Source organism: Oryzias latipes, chromosome 4 (assembly GCF_002234675.1).
Source record: "Oryzias latipes chromosome 4, ASM223467v1".
NCBI classification, from domain to species: domain Eukaryota; kingdom Metazoa; phylum Chordata; class Actinopteri; order Beloniformes; family Adrianichthyidae; genus Oryzias; species Oryzias latipes.
In genome coordinates, this window is record NC_019862.2 from 7,342,987 (window position 1) to 7,361,032 (window position 18,046).

Sequence of the window (18,046 nt, forward strand, 5' to 3'; positions counted from 1 at the left end):
AACACCACTCTGGTTTCAGATCAGGGGGGCATTCCTACCAATCAAACCCCTCCAGGTGCCACTGTCATTGCCCACGTGGGCATTGAAGTCCCCCAGGAGGACAATGGAGTACCCCGTTGGGGCACTTTCCAGGACCCCTTCGAGAGACACCAAGACAGTTGGGTACTCCAAACTGCTGTTTGGCCCATAAGCCGAAACCACGGTCAGAGACCTGTCCCTCACCCGGAGGCGAAAGGACGTGACCCTCTCGTCCACCGGGGCGAACTCCTACACTTGGCGGCTGAGCTGGGGGCTCATCAGTAACCCCACACCAGCGTGCCGCCTCTTACCTTGAGCAACTCCGGAGTGGTAGAGAGTCCAACCCCTCTCTTAGGACTGAGTTTCAGAGCCCAAGCTATGTGTAGAGGTGAGCCCGACTATATCTAGATGGTATCTCTCAACCTCTCTCACCAGCTCAGGCTCTTTCCCTCCAAGAGAGGTGACGTTCCATGTCCCAAAAGCCAAGTTCCATTACCAGGGTTTGGGCTGCTGAGGCACCCACCCTCGACTGCCACCCAAACCACATTGGACCAGGCCCTTTTGAGGTCTCCTACAGGTGGCGGGCCCATGGGAGAGTGGTCCCACGTTGCTCCTTCGGGCTGACGTGGGCGGAGCTCCGTCATCAGCCCCAACCCTGGGCCTGGCTCCAGAGTGGGGCCCGCCAATCCGGGCGACGTAATCGGGGCCTTGATATTTCTGTTAATCAGGTGGTTCTGAACCGCTCTTTGTCTGGCTTGTCACCCAGGACCTGGCTGCTGACAGACAGCTTAGCTCATGGGATCACTCGAGCTCTCAAACTCCCCCACCACGTTAAGGTGGCAAGTCACGGGGGAGGTAGAGAGTATTTGTCTTCTATAGTAATTTGATTAAGCTCTCTAAATTCAATCCAAGGATGAATGAATTCGTCTCTCTTTTCAACAAAAAAGAAACCTGTGCCAACAGGAGAAGAGGAGGGATGGATATGACCTAAAGAAAGAGCCTCCTGGATGTATTTCTCCATAGCTACCTTCTCAGGTCCCGATAAATTAAATAATCTCCCCTTGGGTAGGGTTGACCCAGCAATTAGTTCAATGGAGCAATCATAGGGTCTACGAGGGGGTAAGGAACAAGCTTTTACTAAACTAAAAACGTTCTTTAAATCCTGGTAGCATAAAAGGCAGATTGGTAAGATCCACATCCTCCGGACAGTTTGTAACTGGAGGAGCGACAGACAGGAGGGGGACTCGAGACAATTTGCCATGCAAAAATAGCTCCAATTAGTTATCCGCTGTTGAGTCCAATCTAATTGAGGATTAGGTAAGCGTAGCCAAGGGAAACCTAGAACGATAAATGTCTGCGTGGTTTCAGTTATGAAAAAATTGTATATGTTCTCTGTGGTTACCAGACGTGATGAGTATTATGGGCTTGATGTGATGCATGATGCTGGAGAGGTGTTGACCCCCTAGCCAAGCCGCCTCAACAAGAGGATCCAGTGATTTGGTGGGTAGAGCCAGCTTGGCTGCGAGATGTTGGTCAATGAAAGTCTGCTCTGCTCCCGAGTCGACCAGGGCTTCAACTTCAAACACCTCAGAATGAAGACAAGTCTTAACAGGTCCAAAAAGGAAGTTTCATCCTGAAGAAACAGCAGTGTCACCTGCCCATGGCCTGTCTTCTAGCGGGGGGTTCTGCCTTTTAAACAGAGTGGGCATTGAGAGACAAATTGGTCCGGGATACCGCAGTAGAAACAGGACTTCTCCTCCTTCCTTTTTTGACGTTCCTCTGGCAACAGTTTGGAGTGACAGATCTGCATAGGTTCTTCAGAGGTTATTCGTGACTAGGTACAAGAGGTGGAATTAACGGTGAATGACTGAAGTTGGATGGTGGCTGTCGGAGGTGTGGGAAGAAATGAGGATGCCTGATATCAGCCAAGTTGTACTTTTAATTCTCTCAGCAGAACGATCGGTGCACACTGGCAATACAGAACAGACGAAGAGAGTCATGAACAGAATATACAGAGCGTAAAATACAGCATCTGGTGTCTCACACTGCCATCTAGTGGAATATAACAAAAGTGCTCTGACTAACAACTTCTATGTTGTCTCCTTGCATTTTTAATCTTAACTTAATAATACTATGACAGTGGTTAACATGAATATCGGTCCTTTTCAGTCTGTCTTTCCTTGAGTCAGATTATCGGAGCGGAGGGCTGCAGAAACCAGGTCCTCAAAAGTGTGAGCCTCAGGTTGTGAACAGAGATGATCTTTGATGGCTCATTAAGTGACAGGTAGAAAATCCGCTTTTAAAGCTTTATCTGACCAGCCTGACACTATAGCTAAAATGCGGAAATCAATAACATGATCACTTAAGAATCTGTTACATTGCTTTAGACCAGGGGTCTCAAACTTGAGGCACGCGGGCTATTTGCGGCTCCCAAGATGATATATTGCGGCCCCTGTCTTAATATGAGAGTTAAATGTTAATGCATCCCGCCAGTTTGTATGAATGACACTTTTTCAGTGACGTACACGGAGCTGACGAACCAACCAATCACAGTGGGGCATATGACTCTTGGGGGCGTGACATTGAGCGGGCTTGAAAGCAGGGGAACATTTAAGGCAGGAAACCTGGCAGCCCCCTCGCCAAACCACATGTACCACATACTTTCCTTTTTAGAACGTGTTTATTCGCTCATAATTTTCTAAATACATGCAGTCCGTGCTGAACCTTTCTCTGGGCCGCACAGACCCGGAGGAGGGTAATGGTTACAGTTAAGGCCTGTTCACACCGGGACGAATTTTGCCGGCGATTTTCGCCGACGTTTAACGCCTCGTGACTAAACAAAGGGCACCAATGAGAGTGTGCACACCGACGCGAAAAAACGCCACGTACCAAAGCGTCAAAAAAAAAAACGCCTCGGGTTCGACCAATGAGAATGGCGCTTTTGCACACGTGTCTGGAGCTTCTGAAGTTACAGTAAAACACAACTTGGGGGCGCTCAAACACAAAACTGCCTTGCTGAGCACACATACCAGCGAAGAAGATAGACGCCAAGTAGCGTCTACACTGCCGCGAAGAAATAATGACGGACATTCTAAAATATCCCTTTACCAAGTACCAGTTGGAGCTACTGATGCTTGAAATATTCATGTTTTCTTTGTATTATTCTGACAAGCGCGTAAATACTTGCTCTCTTCTTCTGAGTGAAAAGCGACTTTAAGAAGCGTAAAGTTGCGCAGCGCCACCTTGTGTACAGGAGTATTTCTGTTTACATTAAGCGCCATCTAATGTCAGGGAATGAAATTGCATGTTCGCTCGGCTCACCGTCAGCGAAAATCGCCTGGGTGTGAACACAAAAAACGTGGCGAAAAACGCTGGCGAATAACGGCTGGCGAATATTCGTCCCGGTGTGTACGGGCCTTTAGGCGCGCGGCGGTGTTGTGCAGGCTGTTACTGCAGCACACCGCTCCTGCGGGAGATTGGTCGCTGAGGAGAATTAATGTCCCACACCTACATGCATGACAGCTAACAGGGCTTTAACATTAAACACGTGCGAGCAACAACAAGATTTAGTCTTAGACACAGTTAAAACATGTGTGGAAAATCCAACGATAGACGTGTTTGACATGAACCAGCGCCGCACCTGGATTGATGGGTAGACCAGACGGCTGCAGGCGCACGGGGTGTGTGTGTTTGTGTGTGTGTGTGTGCAGCGAGACTGAAGGAGAAGGGGAAGCTGGAGTTGTCCTTAACATTTAATTTAGTTTTAATATGCTTCTGACCGGGGTTTAAATGTGCAAAAGGTCACAAGAAAGAAAATCCAAAAATGGTTACTGAATTTTGTTTCTCCTTTACTGATTTGTGTTTTAAAAAGTAAACATTTTAAAAAAAAACATTCAACACAGACTCAAAATTGGGAACACATACTCTCTGACTTCTCCACCTTTAATTTCAATAAGTCCAAGTCCAGTCCAGATGTACAGACAATCATCATCAATCACACTGAGGGTCTCAGCTGTTTGGGAGGAAGTGGTGCCAAGAGTCCAGCAGTAAGAAGAAGACAAGAGAAGCCGTGTTCAGAAGAACCATTGATGGAGGTTACAGAACTGTAGAATTTAAGTCTTCTTTTATGTTTAATAGTTATAATGCAACAGTGTTAACTGAACTGTGTTAATAAGGACGTTTAAATAAGAAAACAGCAGATATAGAAGACGAAATTAACAGAAACGTATTACTGATTTATTTACTTATTATTTTTTTTACTTACGTATTTAATTTTTTTTTAAAGGGGATTTTTATAAGTACATTTTGTACAGAAAACAGTTAATAATAGAGTATAGTTAATAGTATAGTATATGTTCCATACAAATTTATTGTCTCTCAGACACTCAGAAGTTGCGTGTGCTTTGAAGTTGCGGCCCTCCCACAGCTAGACCCTGCCTTCTGTGGCCCCCAGGTAAATCTAGTTTGAGACCCCTGCTTTAGACAAAGCAAATGACGTGTGGCTTCTTCTTTTTGTGGTTGGTTGAAAACGAGCTTGAATTCTTCAATGAAACGAGTGAAGGGAAGGTGAAATATGGGGTTAGATGAGAGGAAGGCTTGGGCCCAGAGCATAGCCTTATTACGAAGCGAATTAGCAATTAGGGTGATCTTACTGTGGTCCGACTGAGAATACCTGGGAGCCTGTTGGAAGATGAGCTGGCATTGTAAGGGGACGCAGATTCTTTTGGCCTGTTAATGCACACAGATTCCTAAAATAATTTTGTTGGTTTCTCTGTTTTGCATTTTTACTTTCTACTTCAATTACCTTAGGTCTGTTCACTCTTTGTGGTCAAAGTTTGAGCCAGTTTTGTCATTTTTTAACACCTCCATTCATTTCTGTTGTCATCCCTTTAATCTGTAAATGCTCCTGATGCTCATCGTCGTCAAGATCGTTTAGAGTTTCAGAAGATTTTTGCAACTTTATGCTTAAATATCACAAAACCTGCTGCACTCAGTGAGTGCAGTGAGTTTTGTTTGCAAATAAAAAATTTTTTTACACAAATCTATAAACTGTAATCTAATATTTCATTTTTGACTACCGTATTGTTTGGACTATAAGCTGCTACTTTTCTCACCATCTTTTGACCCTGCAGCATATTTAATGGTGCAGCTAATTTATGCTTTTATTTAATGGTTGTCAGGAGCTCTTCAGCAGCTTCAGAATGTATGCATAATTCTATGTCCAGTCACTAATGTGATTGCTTTGACACACACACATCAGCATGGACGTGACTTCAGTTGTTAGACACTTAAATCATGGTGCAATAAAAGAAACACCCATGCCCAGCCGCATCCCACAATCCTTTGGTGCCTTTAGACAAAACGTGCACGTGACTGCCACTACAATGTGACCCAGCTTTCAAGTTAAAAGCAATCGTTAAAAGCAGTGTAAAAAAATCCACCATCACCAACGGGTTTGGAAAAGCCGGTCTGCTGCGTGCCAGAAGTTTCCTTCACTGTTGTGGAAGGAAACTTCTGGCGCACGCACTGCGCCGAGGCATAGGCGCGTGCCGCGGGCGCTTTTAAGTCACCATGCTCTCTTTTACTGGTATGTTTTTTCATCCAGCCCTGTTATTTCCACATTGTTGTCGTGTTACTGCCGGAAGGAGGGGAAAGCTGCTCTCGCGTTCCGCTGCAGCTTTATGCTCCTTCGTAACCCTTGTGCAATCCTAGGCACATTAACATGGGAAGTTGGGTCATCTAGACCAGGGGTCGGCAACCCATGGCTCCAGAGCCACATGTGGCTCTTTCATCCTTCTGTTGTGGCTCCCTGTGACTTTGGAAAATAATGAGTATTTTATAAAAATTCAAATTTATTTTAGTTTGTTCATTTTTCATGGCATTTCAAAGGCGCTGCTGGCTCCGTGCGAGGCACGTGCCACGTAAAAAACAGCTTCCTTGGTGGGCTCGTGTTTGTCGGGCGAGGGCTGTGGAGCTGATAGCAGGAGGAGACACGTGGGGCGGCTTCAATAAACACTCCGGGTCTGGAGTGATTTTCTGCCGGGGGCTTGGCGTGGCGCGGAACGGGGAGCAGCTTTCTGGTGACGGAGAGTTTGCGCCGGTGTTTTGGACTCCCGTGTGCGGTGATGTGTGTTTCAGAGCAGGGGAGCTCGTTGCGTCGGTCGCGATCGACCGGTCATCTTCGGGGACGTGGGGGAGATTGAAGGGGAAGAGAGTGCTTCTTGAAAATCCACCAGCCAATCAAAATCCTCACCGAAAAGTACGGGACTTGATTGACATGCAGAATGGCCAATCGGACATCCTCTGACACATACGTCACTGCAGACGCGAGTTTAAATGCACTCAGCGCAAACTCTGCCTTCAGAACGTCTTTTTCTCCCCGCGGCACATCATGTCCCCGGTAGAAGTCCAGCAACCGGAGTTTATTAAAGCCGCCCCGCGTTTCTCCTCCTGCTATAAGCTCTGCAGTTCTCGCCCGATAAATACGAGCTCATCAAGGAAGCTGTGAGGCACGCGCTTTATACTGTTGCGGAGTGTGTGTTTGTGCTGAGCGGCGCGTGCCACGAGGGAGGGGCGCGTGCAGGTGGAGATGGGGGTGTGAGCACGGAGCGGAGGTGTGTGCGTGAAATATATTGTGTGTTCGGAGGACGGAGCACTAAATTAGTAGTCGTCGTTCCCCATCAATACTGATCAATACGGAGCCAGCAGCGCCAAATGCCTCACAATATGCCACGCTCCCCGCATTGCACCGTTTACAGCAGAGCATGAATACGATGGTCGCTGCTTTCTGTCTTTGTAATAAAACGCCTCATCTGTTAATACAAAAGTATCTTTATGTAAACTCACTGTGTAGTTTTTAATCATCAGTACATAAACAATAATGAGGGGAGCCAGTTTAGCTCGTGCTGGTTTGCAGCGCCTTCCGTCCGTGAAACCCAGGTTCAACTCCAGGCTGCTCCCTGTTCCCTTCTCTACCTCTGCCGGTTCCAAGCCCGGTTAGAGAAGGTTGCGTCAGGAAGTGCATCCGGCGTAAAACATTGCCAAATTTACCATGCGACTTGTTCGCTGTGGCGACCCCTGATGGGAGAAGCCGAAAGTGGAAGAAGAAGTACATAAACAATAATGTTGAAATAAACATGTAACAAATAAACAGAAGGAGAAAAGAAAAAAGTACCTCTATAGCCCGGCATGTGGCGTAGATATATTTGATATGGCTCATATGACCTGAAAGTTTCTTTAACTAGTTTGATTTAAAAAGACATCGTTCTGGGTTCCTACAATAAAAAATATTAGGGATCGGAATAGAAGCCCCATAAAGCCTCATTAGGGTTCTTGTAATTGTGCTGGAAAAATGAACCACTCATTCAGGGCTTCAAAACCACACAGAACAGCGGCATCTGGTGGCAGACTGGTTGTATTTCAACATATGTTTCTCCTTGTAACACTTCAATGTGGAAATGATGATGAAAAAATGTAAAACAGAACAATTTTGTTAATGATGATAAAAAAAATGTAAAACAACACAAAATGTGACGTTTTCTGTGAGAAGTGCTTGACACAGCAAAATACACATCACATGAAGAAAAAAATAAATGCAAAAAAAAAAGTATAGTGCTAGATTCAAACCTAGGACCTCTAGATTTAAGTTCCACTGAGCTATCTCTTTTCGTAAGATAATGACATGCCATTATACAATAATTGCAGTTTTTTTTTTAAACACAACGTTCATAGTGTATTGTTTTATTAGGAAAAAACAAGTTTAAATGATCCTGAGCCACAGAACGTTTTCAATAGGAGCCATGGTAAAGTGCAATGAACTGAGGATGATTCCAATACAGGGGAAACAATGGAACTGGTCGGGAAACGTTTATGATTCATTTTGCATTTCTAGAGAATAGCGCGCCCAACTGTTCGAAACACAAGTGACATCTGAAGCGTGGTTCGACCAAACGAAGCATTTGGCGCATCATACGTCATCCACCACGGGATCTGCGCTGGTGGACACACGCCCCGAAACATTGTGCCGAAACACTCTGTTTCATGAAGGTGAACCGCGCGCCGAAGCGCCATGTCAAACGGGCCATCCCTGACATACTTTTTGTATCAGTTTTTTTTTTTTTTTTTGCCCTTTGGGTGGAGTGGCAGGTAGTGGGGTGGGTCCTGTTTGTCTGTCTGAAAGAAACCCATCATGGTCGCCAGGTCACAGGTGACCACACTGCAAAAATGAAGTTTCTAACCTAGAATTATAATCTTAAATTTAGTCCAATAATCATTTAAAACTTGTTTTAAGAATAATTTACTATGCAAGAGAAGAATTCATTAGATTATTAATCTTGTTACAAGATTATTAGTCTTTTATTTCTTACTTAGTTTTATAAAGGCTAAAATTAGTCATTTTACATGTACAACAAGATAAATTACTCGCAGAGGCTTGAATTTTTATTTTGTGACCACTTTTAGCTGTAAAGACTTGTTTCAAGACCTAGTAACATGTGGACTTGAACACTGCAACAGCAACAAAGCGGTTAAGAAAAGTAATATTGCTATACCTGTTCTGTAACCCTTGTGCTATCCTAGGCACTTTAACATTAGGAGTTGGGTCATCTAGACCCACTAGACAGTGCTCTGAACCTTTTTTCTTCAATGATTTTTGATCTTCACTGGTGTCCATGGATTACATGAAATCTTTCCACCTTTGTCATGGTAGGGAGAACATGTCAATGGAAGGGGGGGGGGGGGTCATCTAAGATAGATAGAAAAAGGGATAACCCTTGTGCAAATCAGTAACAGAACACAACTGTCACAAAACCTTCCAATCTTTCCTGTAATGTGTTCCAAATTAATTATTTCTGAGACAAGGCCCAACTCCTTCTCATGTAAAAATATATGGGATGCTCTGTGCTGATATCATTTTGACAGCATTCAAAAAGCTGATTATGGTTGACAAGTGATTAACAGACATTTCTGAAGTTTAGTTTAGATGACCATTGTTTAAAAAATGGGCTTTGACTCAAACATAATACACATATGTCTAAACAACCAAGATAAATAATTTTAACAGGGAGATGCAAAGGCAGTGTTGCTTAGGAATTACAGTTTTCTAAGGAAACAATGGCTTAAATCGTTTCAGATGCTGTTCAATCAGATTTGTAAGTCTTTATACGCTCTGCATTGGTAAAACGGGTGCAAAAACAATCTGGACTATCTCAAAGTCTGAAATAACATGAACATACGGTACTCCTTTTCCTCCTGCGGTCAATATCAGCTAAGAAGGGAATGGGGGGACGGGAGGGTTTCATAAATAACACAAAATTTATTTTCCCTAGTATTACCATACAACAATAATAGAGGTGAGTTTTAAAGTAGTGTGTATAATATCTTCTAATTACATCATACAACTTTGTGGACAAAGGTACATGTTTTGCGGTAACCCTCTCACCCCCACCCCCCTCAAGTCATTTGGTTGCGCCTGTCCTGACGGTTGGAAAGAGAGGGAAAAGCAGCAGCCACTTTGAACCAGACCCTTCTGATAGCCAGTTCGGTAAGTTTTTCTGAGACTATTTTTATTTTATTAAATATTATTACTTCACTCAATGTGAACAAACATTGTTCCCCGAAGCCTAATGACAGCTAGGTATCCAAGCTAGTCGTCAAGTGTGACGAGGCAGCCAGTAGCAGAGCGGCATTCCGTCTCTTCTAGGCATGTTCGTATGACCTAGCTTAGCCACCAGAATTTCTTCCATTTAGAGGAACGCGGGGCTGCAGTGTTTTCTCCGTTTTATGAATGAGCGTCACTAGATCGGTGCGTACTATACATGCAGGCTAATATTTTTTGTTGTAGTTATCTTCACCTCCCGGAAATTTAATCAGTAATCAAAAGCGAGCAGGTGCTGTTCTAGGCACGCGCGCTGAGCAGCGCTTCCGGCGGAACTCTTTCTGCCAAACACAGCGGGCGTGACTCCCCCCGTTTGCAAGGCTCCGTCCAAGAAGTGAATGCTGGGACATGAGGTCATGTGACTGGTTTTGAGTAAACTGATCGGCTGCAACCAATGTCTACAAACATAAAGGAGCAACCGTAGCTTAATGAAATACTATTGGATTGTGGTATAAAATAATAAATAAATAAAACAGCAGTTTTATTATTGTTTTATTTATTTATTAAAATCAATAATGACTTTTAAAAGTACTTCAAAGTATTTTTACACATAGAGCCACATGATAGTTCAAACCCAGGAAACGAGTCTGGAATCTCTCTTATTTATTAACTTGAAAAGTTAAAATGTAAAAGGAAAATAGTGTAAATAGGATATCTGTTTCCAAAGGTTTTTTTGGTCAGCTAAATGGATCATTTTATAAACATTATATATGCCTTGAAGAAGATTTCAGTGTTTACTCTGCCTCACAGCATCTGTTTAGCTTAATTGAACTGTACAATCTTTTTGGTTATATTCGTAATTACTTATTATTTGTTGATAATGAAGTAAAAATGGATTTGATATCAACCTTAATTCATGTAGTTCTCTGACTAGCTTTGCAATGATACCTCCCTTACTTGGATTAGACAAGTTATGAGAAGGTTATGACACTAAGAACTCGTATCTTTGATTCAGATCGCCAATATGTTGTTTTGCTGTTTCCTTCAGGAATAAAATTATGCCCTCTATGTGATCACTTAAAATGCTTTACCTTTTCTTATTTTTTTGACCTACCTTAATTATCCTTATACCATTGGATATTGATATTGTGACATTGATATTGTTGATATTGAGACATTACAGCTATTGTTGTTTACATTTACATTGTAAACAAGCTTTTATATACAGCAGTGTAAGATGCTTTCTCATTTATGTTGCTCTAATAAATAATGGAAGTATAACAGTTCATGTCGGCTTAAACCCATTGTATAATTCAGAATATGTCTGATATCTTCACTGATTTTTATTTTTCATTTTGGCAGAAACGGATAGCCTCGATAGATGTATAGAGAACCAAAACCAAACCAAGATGCTGTCTGCCAGATCCTTGACCTCGGATTTCAGTCAAGAAAAGCCTTCATTGAAAGTGATGTCCTAAAAGAAGATGATAGACCTACAAAGATTCTGGAGGCATATCCATGTTTCAAGGAGCTTCATCATGTAAGCAATTTACTTGTGTTTTTGATTGGTTGTTCCCCCCACCGCCCATCTTTACAAAGGAGGCATTTTTGTATGTTACTTGTGTTTTAGGTGATGGAGGAGCTGCGGTGGATCCAGGATATGGGAAACGGCAAATTCAGATGTCAAGTACAGGACAGATGGGAAGACTTCTGCTCACTAGTGCAGTTTTACAGAGTTTGGAAAAAAGTGTTGAAGCCTCCCATGAACTTAAGTGGAGGTAACTCATTTTATTGTCTTTTTTTGCATAATGTTTTCAGAGGTGTTGGTCAGAATTGCGTTGTTATTATGCAAACTGATATTCAATTTAATGTAAACTCAACATTAAGCTGAAAATGAAGTTAATAACTGAGTTATTCTATTATATTGTTCTATTTTAGTTGAACACAACGTTGCACTCTTCAGAGCACTCCCAACGCTTTTCCCATCTCCAACTTCACCCCTTAAGAAACTGGCACATGCTAGTGAAGCATTGCTGCATGTTCTAGAGGTGAGTTTTTGTTCCCATTTGAAACTTTGATTTTGTGCTTGATTTTTGTTTGTCTCTGATGGTCTGTAATAACTGTGGGTAGAGACTGGAAGGAATAATGGGAGGATCCCAGCATTTATTTCTGTTTTTTTTTCTGCCACTAGATATGCAAAATGGTGTTAATGACACCTAAAAAGCCTAAATACAAGCATCTACAAAAATTATATTAATTTTCAAAATGGTAAATACGACCCTAGTGATGTTTCATTATTACTAACAAAACATTTTTAGTAAAAGTTACAACATAAACTGTTTTACCCTAATTATTTTTATCTTTAGCCAACAGATGATCCTGCCAAATACCTGGAGAAGAGATCTTTCTCCAGCCCGGTGTTGCTCTTTGATGGGTCTTGCTGTCTCGTGGCAAGTGGAGAAACTCCCATCACCACCTTTGCCAAAGAAGATCTTGGCCATAGGTTGTTTTATCTGTTGGCTTACCACTACACCTTCCATCTTACCCATCCCAAGTTTGTGGCAACCCTACTTTGTCAGTCAGACAGAAATATTGAAGGACAATATTCACGAGCGGGACACCACAAGTTCATAAAAAAAGTTTTGGCAGAGTGAAACGTTTTTACTGAGTGGTAGAGCTCTCACGGTGAGAAATGAATGCCTTGTTTGGTGATGTTAACCAGAGACACTCTTTTTCTTATTTCTCTTAACCTCAGATTATTTACTTGTATGGCCTGCATCAGCGTTCATTAAGATTTAGCTGTAAACCTATGTTAAATTTTATGTTGAAATGCTTCAAGCAGTTCTTTGTATTTGTAGAAGCAGAAGTATTCTATGTTAACAGTGTATTCAAAGCAATTTTGAAAAAAGCAATATAAATAAATATTGTTAAGTATACTAATCCTGTATGCTTGTATTTTTCTTGTCTTGGTTTGAGCTACAAAAGCTAGTAATTACACAATACTAGCTTTAATTCAGCTAGCAATAAGTCTTAATTCTAGTATAATAACTCTTGAATTAAAAGCATATCTTCTTACGGTTATCTAGTTTTAGGGTCTTTTTACTCAAAGTGAGTAATAAACAACTGTCAAAGAAGAATTTATAAACTAGTTTTGAGACTTTTTTACCTAAAAAATAGTGCTTGAAATGAGTATTTTACTACTAATTTTGAGTTGTTTCTCTCTTTCTAAAAGCCAAGATATTTTTTCTTATTTTAAGATATCTTATCAAGTGAAATTATCTTACCCCACTGGCAGATAATTTCACTTGTTTTAAGACAATATAATCTAAAAATAAGTCTAAATTTCTTGTATTTAGACAGTCAATTTTTGCAGTGCAAGCCTGGCAAATGAACTGAATCTGTTCTTTAGCAGATTTGACTCTGCCCAGCCCCCAGTGTCTATCCAGACAGCCCCCTCTTCACACCTTTCCAGCTCAGGCGTCTCCTCCCAGCTGCAGCTGTTCACACCTCAGCACCAAGCAGTCCACTCTGCCCTTCCTCCAACTCCAGCTTCTACAACTGGAAAACAAAGGCCAGGAAGGCAACAGGCCCTGACAACATAAGCTCTGGGATCCTCAGGGAGTGTGCAGACCAGCTCTGTGAGGTGGGGCTGTTCATATTTAATATGAGCCAAGGACTGGAGAAGGTACCAGTCCTCTGAAGGACTTCCTGCCTGGTTCCGGTTACAAAAGTACCTCGTTCTACGGAACTGAACAACTTCAGAACTGTTGCCTTAACCTCCCACTTAATGAAGGCTATGGAGAGGATCATCCTCGGCCCCTCCGCACCCAGGTGAGCTCAGCGCTTGACCAGCTGCAGTTTGCATATCGACCAGGCATTGGGGTGGAAGACGCCATCATCTACCTGCAGCATCGGGCCCTGTCTCACCTGGAGACCCTGGGAGCACTGTGAGAGTCATGTTTTCTTTTATTTCTCCAGTGCTTTCAACACCATCCAGCCATCACTGCTGAGGAGGAAGCTGGAGGTTCCAGGCGTGGACCAACATCTAACTGCTTGGACCATCAACTACCTCACAGACAGACCACAGTTTGTGAGGCAGCGTGAGTGTGTCTGATGTGGTGGTCTGCAGCACGGGGGCACCTCAAGGGACTGTGCTCTCCCTATTCTTGTTCACCCTGTACACATCAGACTTCACCTACGACTCCCACCACTGTCACCTGCAGAAGTTCTCAGATGACAGTGCCATTGTGGGCTGTGTGTTAGGGGGTACGAGCAGCGTGCTCAGCGTCTGGTTCTGCTCCACCCTTCCTCCCTTGGGGCAGGCTGGTGTGTGGGCAGTCACCCCGCTCTGTGTGCCCCAGAGAGTCCAGTCCTTCGGGGAACTAACATCAGACACACTTGTGAATGAGTCAGTTTTGTATGCTGCCTCGTCTTCTCAACCTAACAGATATTTCATTATTTTCTCTCTCTGGTTGGTTTAGGGGTTTCTGGCTGGTTGTGGGGGCTATGTGATGGGATATTTCCGGGGCCCTGTTTTCGAATCAGCCCCTAAGGGTGGCCTCTCGGAAGTATTCAGGTTTGACGTGACTTTTATTAGACCTGTCGGCGCCTCGTAGTTCATCCATTCTGGGCATCAGCGGCCTAATTCCTCGTGTGCCTTCCGAATTTGTTTGTTTTTTGCACTTCGGCTGACCATGCCATCCCCATGATTAATTCCTCCGAGCGCAATGTGTGGCTGGAAAAGGCTGATATTGCTGATGTTCTCACTGTTCTGCCTCTCCATACCTCCCAGTGGTTTCTTCTTGCCGTTAGTTGGCGCTCAAAGTGTTGTTTATCGGTTTACCTTTCGGCTGTCGTAACAGTCCTCATAATTTCGACTGCATTGTCAGAAGCCCTGTGCCGGACTTTGTGTAATCCTATGGGCTCCCCTTCATTTGCATATTATTGATGATTTCTCGTGTTCGATTTTCCTCCTTTATCCCCGGTCTTTTGCATCTCTGTGGTTGCAGCCCATTTTGGAATCTGGGTTTTCCGTTTTATCTAAGACGTATGGTCCTCCACCCGTCCGGACTTCTTTTCTACCATGAATCTGGATGGTTCATTGATGTGTGCCTCTCTGCCCAGTATGTCATCCCTCGTATTTGTGCAGCACATTGTTTATTCAATCTTTGGAATAAGATTTTGTCGCTGTTGGGCCACCTGAATTTTGGTATGTGCATTTGTGGCAGGATTAATTGGCTCAGGTGCAGTGGGGAGGATAATGACAGGCAGTGGCCTCATGGGGCGCTATGAAAGGCCAAGAAGCCCTCACTTGGTCATGGGCAGCATTTGGAACTGCCCACTTCTTGTTGCACACCTCCGGTTAGCCTCACAGGTAATGTAGTGGTGGTAGGCTGATTACAGGAGTTAGTTCGCTGCCTCATACTTGCATACTGTTTCAGCTCCGGATGACAACTGCAGGCACAGATTTTGAGCCAAATACAGCCTCTGCATTTAAACGCGCCTCACAGGTGATGAACAGTCTGTCTGGTAAGCTGGTGAAGGTCAAGTACTGCGCTTGCCTTAAGCTGTTTTTATTTTTGTAATGTTTTGTTCTTGCATTGCCAGGGACTCTCTGACACTCCCGCCCGCCGAACAGCTGCTGCTTTTTATATATTGGATCTTAAGCATTTTTATGGCACTGTCACTACTCGTGTCCAGAATCAATGTGGACTCTGACCAGGTTCTGCCGGGTCCGGGTGCTCTTCAGCTGCCATAAAGCCTGAGCAAAGGAGGACTTAACGGGGCATCACGCCTGAATCCTCCCTCATCACCCACGAAAACAAAAGCTCGGCCACACTCTCTTCATCGAGCAGCACCCTACAGGCGGATTTGCTCTCACGAGAGTTCTTTTTAGTGTTTTTTTAAGAATTTTTATACAATTCTGTATTTTAACTGTGCATTTTATTGTGTTAATCCACCTTTGTTTCCCCCTCCCTCAGTGCTGAGGACTCAGGTGTCTGTCCTGAGTTTTAGGTGGAGGCTTTGCCCCGGTTTGGAGTGACATGTCCTTGGGTGAAGGGCTCACAAGTGTGTGGGGTGAGATTTTATTTTGTTCTCTGGGAGCCTCCACTTCCCCTCTTCTGGTCCTCATCGAACTGAATCTGTTTTGTGCATGTTTTTTAAACAGGTTTATTTTTAATTGGTTTTAACGTTTTGTAATAAAATCATTTTAACCTTGGTACCTGCGTCATCAATGCAAACTACTGGGAAACTGCATCACTAACAGGAACAAGAGTTAGAATAACAGAGAACAAAAGAAAAGACCAAACTCATTTACACAAACATGGACAGCTTCAGTTTCATGAATGTGATAATTATTTCAGTAAATCACAAAATCAAAGCATTTGTTGAATAAAGTCAAACTACAGTCCCTGAACAAGATGAAGGTTAAACTGAGGGCAGTTAGAACTGAAGAAGCTGCAAATGTGCAATTCTGCAGAAAACAGGATGCGGTCTGATGTGGAGATAAATGATCCTTCTTCTTGTTAAAAAGCAATGTTCAAAAACAAGCAATGTCAGATTTATTGATAAATGGCTCAGATGCAGCTGAGGTTTTTTCTATGGGTTATGTGGGCAGTCGCCAAGGACGCAATCTTGTAGGGAGCGAGCACCCTGCAGTTGGACAGACCAAAACTGCTCATTTCCAAGTAATATTAATGAAACTTGCATTATAGGGCGCCCCCATTAACCCTTGTGCTATCCTAGGCACTTTAACATTGAAAGTGGGGTCATCTAGACCCTCCAAGACAGAGCGCTGAACCCTTTTTCTGCAATGATTTGTGATCTTTACTGGTGTCTGTGGATTACATGAAATCCTCTCCACCTTTATCCACCTTTGTCATGGTAGGAAGAACACGTTAATGGTCATCTTGACCCCATAGGATAGCACAAGGGCTATCGCTGTAATGACAGTATTTTGCGCTGTCTGTGCGACCCCACATACAATAAAGACTTTTAATATTTAAAATTACTATATTTCATTAGGTTTACTGGATTTTTCGCTAAGTGACAGAAAAATAAATAGAGTCTACATCAAAGTGAAGTTGTTTCCATCATTTTACCCATTTTGCTGTTTTGATGTTTGACAGACAGTCTATTCAAGGTTGTGGAAAATGGAGAAAAGATCAAAGAAAACATCCAGTGTTCAGTAAGAAAAGGAGAAAAGAGAAAAACAGTCCAAGGATAAAGGAATGCAGTTTGTGTCCAAAATAAACACTCGTTGCCAAGTGAGACCAAATTTACTGTTTGAGGAGTAAAATCTGGAGCAACATTGGAATTATGAAGGTTTCCACTTATTCAGACCACTCTTGTTAATTAGCTTTTTGGTGGATTTCGTCTACCAGCAAGCTCTTCTGCCGTTCTCACTTACAGTCAAAGCGTCAGATGCAATGTACTCAAGTGTTTGTCTTTTTTTGTTCAGTTTTATGTGGCACTTGAGCACAAAAACAGAAGAAAATGTCCTTTAGTTTCCATTGATGTTCATTCATGATGCCCAAGGAAATGACCTGAGTTGATTGATTCATAATTCAGGGTTCTATTCAGCTTAAATAGAAAAAAAGAGAACAGAAAAATGTAGTAATTTATACCAGTACCAGTCAGCCTAAAAAAAATAAACAAATTGATGTGTATTAAGTAAAATAACGTACATGCTACATCTTAATTGTAGTTTAATTATACAAGTATATTAAACTTATTTGATTAATAAAGGGCATCAAATTAGTCAGGACCACCTCTGCTCAGATGCATTCAGGTAGAGGTTTTAGAATGCATTTTGAACAAAATGATCAGAAGAGACGTTGAGGAGCTGATCGTTTTCTGACGCCAAAGTTATTCTCTCGATGAACCAAACCAGTCCTGTACTAACCAGCAGGGGGCATCCTGTCCCACAGTCAGTGTCCCTCCTGTTTGTTACAATTTCCAGTTGTTGGTCAATTTGATCATACCTTCACAATATAGCTGCTTTTCTCTGCGAAAGAAAACATCTGCAAAAGGTTTAAAATTATGTGTAAAGATTAAAAAATAATATCCTTCAGAGCTTGAATTAAGCTTAATTCAACTTCTGAGTTAAATTAAGGGACTTTGGAAGTTGTGGATAAGGGGCTCCCTTTTCTGGTCCATGACAAGAACTTAGCTCTGGTTCCATCTCCTTGATGCTGTAAAAGTGTTGTTAGTATGGATCTGTTCCATTGGTGGAGTGTAAAAGTGTTGCAGCCTTTGGTTTTTATGCAGACGTCTCTGCATTTCAAACCAAAATTTACAGTGAATTGTGGATAAAACTAATGTGGAACTGTTCGTAGGAGGTGCTTAACTACGGCACGACGCCCAAAATAAGCTGTGAGCAACTCTGTGGTGTACTCATGCTGTTGAGAACATGATCAGAGCATTTTCGGT

General features: G+C 42.7%; 2 protein-coding genes across 2 annotated transcripts in view; both read left to right on the forward strand.

Annotated features, from left to right (window-relative positions):
- The window catches only part of LOC101163727 (kallikrein-7), a 93,849-nt gene that overhangs the window by 72,233 nt on the left and 3,570 nt on the right, over positions 1-18,046 (forward strand). The gene's annotated exons all lie outside the window — the stretch shown is intronic.
- LOC111947350 lies at positions 9,301-12,558 on the forward strand. Its single transcript, XM_023954103.1, has 5 exons — positions 9,301-9,559; positions 10,976-11,153; positions 11,244-11,391; positions 11,552-11,661; positions 11,980-12,558. The coding sequence occupies exons 2-5, from the start codon at positions 10,995-10,997 to the stop codon at positions 12,265-12,267; spliced, it is 705 nt and encodes a 234-aa protein (XP_023809871.1). The 5' UTR covers positions 9,301-9,559; positions 10,976-10,994; the 3' UTR covers positions 12,268-12,558.